The sequence below is a fragment of the Temnothorax curvispinosus genome, unplaced genomic scaffold, assembly GCF_003070985.1.
Source record: "Temnothorax curvispinosus isolate PA1 unplaced genomic scaffold, ASM307098v1 QBEX01012791.1, whole genome shotgun sequence".
In the NCBI taxonomy this organism is placed as follows: Eukaryota; Metazoa; Arthropoda; class Insecta; order Hymenoptera; family Formicidae; genus Temnothorax; species Temnothorax curvispinosus.
The window spans coordinates 2407-10714 of record NW_020222571.1 but is presented as its reverse complement, the minus strand read 5'-3'; the positions used below and the strand labels follow the sequence as shown (position 1 = coordinate 10714).

At 46.9% G+C, this 8308-nt stretch overlaps 2 protein-coding genes across 2 annotated transcripts; both read right to left on the bottom strand.

The window, feature by feature from the left end:
* Window positions 1-366: 366 nt before the first annotated feature.
* LOC112462817 lies at window positions 367-1888 on the bottom strand (the record flags this gene model as incomplete). The annotated part of the gene is made up of 4 exons (XM_025028853.1): window positions 1743-1888; window positions 1318-1669; window positions 766-1141; window positions 367-635 (listed from the first exon to the last, which is right to left on the bottom strand). Coding segments are annotated over exons 1-4 (1143 nt in total), but the record flags the coding sequence as incomplete, so codon positions are not given.
* A 115-nt stretch (window positions 1889-2003) lies between these two features.
* On the bottom strand, window positions 2004-5580 carry LOC112462816. The gene is made up of 2 exons (XM_025028851.1): window positions 4471-5580; window positions 2004-4400 (listed from the first exon to the last, which is right to left on the bottom strand). Exons 1-2 carry the CDS (start codon window positions 5578-5580, stop codon window positions 2004-2006), a joined length of 3507 nt encoding a protein of 1168 aa, XP_024884619.1.
* Between the last annotated feature and the right edge of the window lie 2728 nt (window positions 5581-8308).

Below are 8308 nucleotides of genomic sequence, written 5' to 3'. Positions count from 1 at the left end.
CTAAAGAATAAGAGACTTTGGCATTCTATAAACTTGAGAGGGGAGTGAGCCTAATCTAAAGCTTCACCGTCTTAACTTAACATACACGTAAGTAATGATGCTAACTGAAATGTAACCGAATAATACTAATAACATGACAAATTTGACGCGAAGTACATTGCAATTAGTATAAGTGAAATCTTCTATTCTAAGGGTTAATTATAAATTCAATAAGGATAATCTTAAAGAAAGCTATATGGATAATAACAATTTTCAAAGGAAATTAAATATAAATTAACAGTCTTCTTCTGCGGGAAGTGGACAGAGTTTTTGGACGGCTCTTTTAAACAATCCAGTGGGCGTTTTGACTGTCGCCACTCTAATCACGTTGTCCTTGCCAGGATGAACTTCCTCCACTCGGCCTAGGACCCACTGTAGAGGGGGTGTATTGTCCTCCTTCAGAATGACTAGAGTACCGACCTCGAGATCCTTGCCCTTATTACGCCACTTATGACGCTTTTGCAGCTCTTGGAGGTATTCCTCCTGCCAACGCTTCCAGAAATGCTGGCGTAATTTCTGAGCATGCTGCCATCGTGACAGCTTGTTATCCGGGACTTTCATATAACTATACTCTGGTGGAAACAACAATGAATCCCCTGTAAGGAAATGAGATGGGGTTAATGCCAATAAATCGTTAGGATCACTGGAAAAGGGAGTGAGAGGCCTTGAATTCAGGATTGCTTCTATCTCCACGAGCAGCGTTGCGTATTCCTCAAACGTCCAAACCAGACCCTTCGTGACGCTTGGTAGCCTTGACAGCGGCCTCCCAAAGACTTCCAAAATGTGGAGATCGAGGAGGAATAAACCTCCATTCGATTTTCTGACGAGCCAAGTATGTGGCTATGGCTTCTTTCTCCTTCCGAAGAAACTCGTATACTTCTGCTAGCTCTCTCGCAGCTCCGACAAAATTAGTGCCGTTGTCGGACACGATCTTCGAGCAAATTCCTCTTCTCGCCACAAACCTTCTTAATGCAGCTAGAAATGACTCGGTAGTTAACTCCGTCACTAGCTCTATGTGCACGGCCTTAGTGGCAAAACAGGTAAACACGGCGATCCAGGCCTTCGAGATGTGAATCCTTCCCCGCCTGCGACTCTCTCGTACCTGCAATGGCCCGGCGTAGTCTACGTGGTGAATGGTCTCGTGTTATGACGGACTCGATCCTCAGGAAGATCTCCCATGAAGACCTCAGGTGTCCTTGGTTTAGCTCGAAAGCATTTTATGCAACTCTTCGTAATCTTGTTTGCTTCTCGTCGTCCACTTAAAGGCCAATACTTTACACGTGTTGAGTAGAGCAACTGCTCCGGGCCGCAATGGTGAAGCCTGAGATGCTCCTTCCTCATGAGGATAGTTGTAACGTGGTGCTTGGCTGGCAACAATATTGGATGCTTCTGAGTTTCGGGAATGTCGGCCTGTGATAACCGACCACCTACCCTTATGACTCCCTCCTGATCCAAGATAGGACTGAGGGACGACAACTTACTACCCTTGGGAATCGATTGCTGCTGTTCGAGAGCCCGCATCTCCTTCAGGAAAACTTCTCGCTGGACAGTCTTCAATATGATAGTTTCCGCTTGCTCTATTTCGGCTGGCGTTAAAGGGCCACTCTTTTTTTGCGCCAAGTAAATTTGCCTTAAAACGCAGACAATAAGCGACTATGCGTTGAAGCTTCCCATAGTCTGAAAATCTTCGTAGGATGTCGTACTTCTCGTTTCTGGTGGCGATTAGTGCAGTGATCTTCATCTCGGACGTATCGCCTAAGATTTCTGGTTGTTCAGGCCATTGATCGGTGACGAGCCACTCAGGCCCTTGCCACCATAACTGACTGGTCCTCCACATTTCCACTGACATGCCTCTGGAAAGAAGATCTGCCGGATTATCCTTGGACGGAACATGACGCCATGTCACACCTTGTGAAAGAAGTTGAATCTTGGTGATTCTATTTGCCACATACGTCTTCCTAATGTTAGGTGACTGCTATCCAATTGAGAACGACCGTCGAATCGCTAAATAAAGACACGTTTTGAATCCTGTCACCATAAACCTTTCTTGCCTGTTCGGTCAGTTTAGTCAACAGCAGCGCCGCATCAAGCTCCAGTCTTGGTAGTGATATAGTCTTCAAAGGTGCGACTCTGCTTTTCGAACAAATCAAATGCGCTTGTAAGGTACCTCCTGATCTTTGTGAAACAGCATACAGCACGGCTCCATATGCCTTTTCTGAGGCATCTCCAAAGCCTACGAGATCGAACTGATTGCTCACATTTCCCGGATTGATGTTTCTCGGAATCTTCATCTCGTTGGTTTGCGGCAGCGATCTATAGTACTCCTTCCATGTAGCTTCTAACTCCGTTGGGAGAACTTCATCCCAACCAGTTTTGATTTGCCATAGAGACTGCATAATACATTTCGCAATGATGACAACGGGTCCCAGCAAGCCAAGGGGGTCATATATTTGAGCTATCTGAGATAGCACCAGACGCTTGGTAACCCTTGAATTCTCTTCTATCGACACGCTGTATTGCAGAACATCTGACTGGGCATCCCATAAAAGTCCCAACGTTTTCATGGCACCCTCCTTGTCTATTTTGAGGAAGCTGTTATCGTCGTTGGACTCGGGTTGTTCCTCCAATATACGTGGATCATTGGAACGCCACTTCCGCAGCTGAAACTGTCCCCGTTGCAATAACTCCAACAGCTGCTGTCGCAAGGCTATGGCCCCTTCTATGGTACTTGCGCCAGACAAAACATCGTCCATGTAGAAATCTTCTAGCAAGACCAGGATTGCTTGTAGAAACTCCGATTTCTTATTGTCCAATGCTTCTTTTAGGAACTTCTTCAGCTCTTCGATCTTCAACCTTATTTCGAGAAACATCTTCATCTCTTCGACCGTCAAGGTTGCCTTTAGAAACCTTTCCAGTTCTTCTATCGCTAATCTCTCCAAACAGCTGAGGGCTAAATAAGGTGCACATGCGGTGCCATATGTCACCGTGTTCATCCTAAAGATCTGAACTGGTTGCGATGGATCTGATCTCCACAGAATCAGTTGTAAATCTCGGTCTTCTTCGCACACGAGTATCTGTCGGAACATTGCAGCTATGTCCGCCGTTATGACAAAGGGGTGTGATCGAAAGCGTAAGACTATGCAGAACAGGCTCTTCTGCTTGTTTGGACCGGCGAATAACTTGTCGTTTAACGAGGTTCCCAACGATGTCTTCGCTGAGGCGTTGAATACAACACGTAACTTAGTTGTGGTGCTGTCCGGTTTAATCACCGGATGATGCGGAAGTATGTACGATTGCTCTACCTTTGTGCTCGTATCTGGGCCTGGTCCCATTAACGACATGTGGCCTCGAGTTTCATAGTCTTCCATGAATTGAACATACGCATTCTTCAATGCTGGATCTCCTCTGAATCTTCTTTCTAGGGAATATAATCGCTGCAATGCTTGATTTCCTGGATCGCCGAGTTTCACTCCGGGTTTCTTCGGAAGTGTTACGATGAACCTACCAGTTTCATCTCGCTTGACCGACTCATGGAACTGCCGTTCACACTCAATCTCTTCTTGGGTGAGACTCCGTTTTTCGAGCGTCTCCTCTTGCTTCCAAAAGCGTTCTAACTGCGCTTGGAGTTGCGCATTTGTGATGAGACCGCAGAAGCTTCTTGGAGTTTCTGAGCTGGCGTCGAGAAGCTCCCCTCCTACAATCCATCCTAGCAACGTACGTTGTAATCTGGGTATTCCCTTTGGTCTTTGAATATAATCCTTGCAGATTAATTGCCAGAAAAGTCCTGCTCCTATTAGAATATCCACTGTTCCTGGCGTGTGGAAATCAGGATCTGCTAGGCTCAAACTCTCCGGCAAGCAAATCAGTTTAGTATTGATTTTGACTTGAGGAAGTCTTTCAGTAATGGCAGGCAGCACGAGACATTCTATGGCTACCTCATAATCCGCGTTCATCGATCGGATTTTTACTTCTACTGTCTTACCGACATTGGTTTGTAATCGGTTGATCCCACTGATGACTTCGTCTCTCCTTTTACATTTCAATCTGAGCCTGTCGATGAGTTCCTGGGTGATCAAATTGGATTGCGACCCTGCATCTAGAAGTGCACGGCATTTGTGCTGGCCTCCATTGACGTCATGGACTATAACTCGGGCCGTTGACAGCACCACGCACGACGTGGGTTTTCTTCCAAGGTTGATTACAGAAGATGACTCTTCAGTATCTTGCAAGGTTTCTTGAGTGCCGTGCATTACCACTGCCTTCTTGGACGCGTCCTCTTCTGGACTTTTTATCGGTTGCAGTCTTCTCTTCTTGCTCTGGATGCAACAGGGTATTGTGCTTCTTCTGGCACCTCCGGCATGCTGAAAATTTGCAAGCCGCGGAAAAGTGTCCTTTGCTTAAGCAGTTCATACACAGTTTCTTCGCTTTCACCTCCTTTAATCTGTCAGCACTCGATAGCTGCAGAAAATCCGGGCATCGGTACAACTGATGATTCTTGCTGCAGAGGACACAACCTTCTTGAGAGGTGGTTGCCAAAGCTACTTTTCTTTCTTGTTTTTTCCCTGCTGGCGTCTTTGATGCTTCCGACTTTCCCTTGGTCTTGTCAATTATCTCAAGCGTTCGTACTTGCTCATTGAGAAAAGTCAGAAAGTTCTCCAACGTAGGCCGATTTTCCTTGTCTTTTTTGGTTTCTTCTTCCCAACTCTTCTGTGTATTGTAATCCATCCTATTCTTTAACAGGTGTATGAGAAGCTCGTCCCACTTATCAACCGGAAGCTCTAGTGTCTCTAAAGTCTTTAAGTGCGTTCTGACGTGAACGATCAGTTGACGCATTGTTGCTGGTTTGTCCTTTGATACGGCTGGAAAATCAAGCAATTGACTCAAGTGTGTGTTAATTAGAAGCCTCGGATGTTCATAATTGTTTAGAAGAAGATCCCATGCATTTTCGTAGTTTGCTGCAGTCGTGGCCAAGCCTCCGATTACCTGAAACGCTTCACCTGTCACGGAACTTCGCAGATATTGATACTTCTGTATTTCGGTGAGTGTGTCGTTCTCATGAATCAATGATGTGAACGCATCCTTAAATAAGAGCCATTCATTGTAATTGCCACTGAACTCGGGAAGTTTCAACGTTGGCAGCTTGACCTCCATTCGCCGTTCGCCCTGTCCGCGCCTTCCGTCTTCGTTTTGTGGCTCTGCCCTTGCGACCTGAGCTTGTACCTGATTAGCGGCTTGTGCTGTATCGATCACCATTTGGATCTTCGTTGCTGCTTCGAAATAGATATTTTCAAAAATCTGTCGTTCTGCCTCTTGCTCTGCGGTAGGCAGCACTTCTTCATCTGCGGCGACTTCGATTCCTTCTAATCTTGCGTCGTCAATCTTTTTCTGAACTTCTTGGAAAGCCTCCCACAAGCTTTCGATTTTCGTCGACTTGACCTTTGCTTCGGCAACTGACGTATTTTCATCGACAGTATTATTTATTCGAGTCATCTGACCCTTTATCGTAGCTCGATTCTGCTTTAATCTTCTTACGTCTGCCATTTTTGTTCTCTTGCTTTGTACTCGATGTGAGTCCTCGAATCTCGCGACGTACGCGTTTGTGATCTCTCGCGATGAACGCGTTTACGCACTCGAAACGTTACTTCCCGGTTGGCTGGCTTGAATGCCTCTGCGCACTTGCGATGCGTTTCCACGACACGCCCGACGTGTATCACTCGCGACGTGTCCCTTTCGGCGTGAGCGAGACGCGATATAGCTATACGAGCTATGCCCTGATCACTGGCGACGCGTGTTCACTCGCGACGCGCAAATCTCGTCGTGTGCGAGATACGATTGTCTCCGCCCCGCAAGGTGCTTCCCGACACTCGCGACGTGCGACTCTCGGCGTGAGCGAGCTATGCCCCGTTCACTGGCGACGCGTGTCCACTCGCGATGCGTTTCCACGACACTTACGACGCGGATCACTTGCGTCTCGCTAATCTCGCCGTGTACGAGATACGAGATGTCTCTGCGCCCGCGAAACGCTTCCCGACACTCGCGACGTGCATGCGCTTGCAACGTGTGCCTCTCGCGATCGCGGCTTCAATCTTTCCTTTGCGAAATAGTCCTCGAGCACCCGCGACGTACGTTTTCACGGACACTCGCGACTCGATATCTCAACGTGGCGAGGTTATTCTTCAGTGCGAATACTCAGATTACACGTTCCGTTGCGACGACTCGATCGGACTCTCCACGATCCGAGCGACCCGATGCGGACGCCCGTTGTATGACAATGTTACTATGTGAGCGCTTCGACCGGATCTCGATGTGATCGAGTTATCCCTATGCCAGCGTCACGATCGATTCTCGATTCGACTCTCGATTTGCGCGAGCCAATCACAATGACGTGAGCATCCCGATGCGGACTTCAACGTGCGAAGACGGTTATGATGATGCGAGCGTCCCGATGCGGACACTCGGCGTGCGATGTGCTTCACTCTCGCTGTCTGCGACGAGCTACAGCACTTTCCCGATAAAAAATCCCCCGACCGAGGACACTTCCAATCCCGTTTCGCGAGCTCAACGATACGCGGGATCACTCGACGCGCGATGATCGCCGCCCCGATCTTGCACTATGTCATTAACGGATCTCGCCTCCGTTCCGGCAAACCTTGCACTCTTGTCACTTTTCTCGTAACCGAGTGTTCACTTGCGTGGCTGTTCGATGTCCTTGTCGGTAGCCATCTTGTCCTGCTGCGCTACGACGTGTTCGTCCCGCCGTTTACTTTCCTCGAGATTACAGGACACTTTCACTATTTCCCGGTCTCTATCTCGCGACAACCCATTTCTCATGGGATCGTGTCACGTTGGTTGGGCGCCAAAATTATGTTGAGGAACGGATACACAGAAAATCCAGTCAAATTAAACAGAGCTTTATTCCGTTACCCTTCCTTATTTCGCCATATTGCTTAATACTACTTCTTACTAACGCCGTTCTGGCGGTACAATCGTCAACAGAGGGGAAGTGGTGGAGTTGGGATGAGGAAAAAGAAGTCCTGACAGATGGAAGGGAAAATGAGAAAGAGGAACAAGAAGAAGGAGGGGGGAGAAAAAAGAACAGAGGAAGAGAGAAAAAGTAGAAAAGAGGGAGACGGAAAAATGAAAAGAGAGGATAGTGAGAAGGGAGGAAAAACGATGGGAGGGTAGGGTGGAGAGAAGAGGGAGGAGAGGGAAAGTAGAAAAAAAGGGAGTGTGGTGAGGCTGAGGGGAGGAGGGGGAAAGGAGTCAGAGAGAGTAAAGTGGGGAAAGTAAAAAGGAGTGAAAAAGAGGAAAAAAAGGAGAGAAAAAGAGAAGGGGGAAGAAAAGAATTAAAGAGGGAGGAAAAAAGGAAGGAACAGGAAGAAAGCCTAAAGATAAATTTTTGGAATGTAACGGGATAGTCCAGTCAAATTAGACAAAAAAAGGCTTTTGCTCGGAAGTGAAGCGGTATCAATGAAACCTTTTTAGGGTTGTTGGGGGGATGTAGAAGAGCTCATTTCTGAGTTGTCGTGTCAATCGGACCGATGGGGGGGAAGGGGAATGAAAAATTTCGTTTTTTTGCAATAACTCGGCGAATTTTGACCGTACATGATTGACTAACCTCTCATTTTGTAGCTCTTTTAAAGCCCTACAATTCATTTCCTGAAGACCTTAACTTAAAATCAATATTTGTCGAGTTCTAGCCGGTAAAAGTGGAAAAAAATGTATTTTGTCGCGGTTTTTTGCGTTTATCTCGTTTCCATTAATAGATAGAAATGTGCCGCCACTGACAAAGTTGTAGGGCTTGAAGAGACCTACAAAACGAGAGGTCAATCGTTCAGATTCGTTAAAAATTGAGTCCAGGAAAGCCTCTGGAAGTCGTGCTTTTAACGCGTGGCCGATCGTCGCCGCGGCGGCGCGCGTCAAGTCGAGTGCGCTCGGGACTCGGCGCGTATTTCGCTTATCTCTCTTTTCGAGTATAAAGTTAATGAAAAATTGTAACATGAGCGAGTGTTTTATATGCAACGAGCCATTAGGCGGCGATAACGTGTACGCAAAAAACCACGACAAAATAAATTTTTTCCCACTTTTACCGGCTAGAACTCGACAAATATTGATTTTAAGTTAGGGTCTTCAGGAAATGAATTGTAGGGCTTTAAAAGAGCTACAAAATGAGAGGTTAGTTAATCATGTACGGTCAAAATTCGCCGAGTTATTGCGAAAAAACAAAATTTTTCATTCCCCTTCCCCCCCTTAAAAACCCATCGGTCCG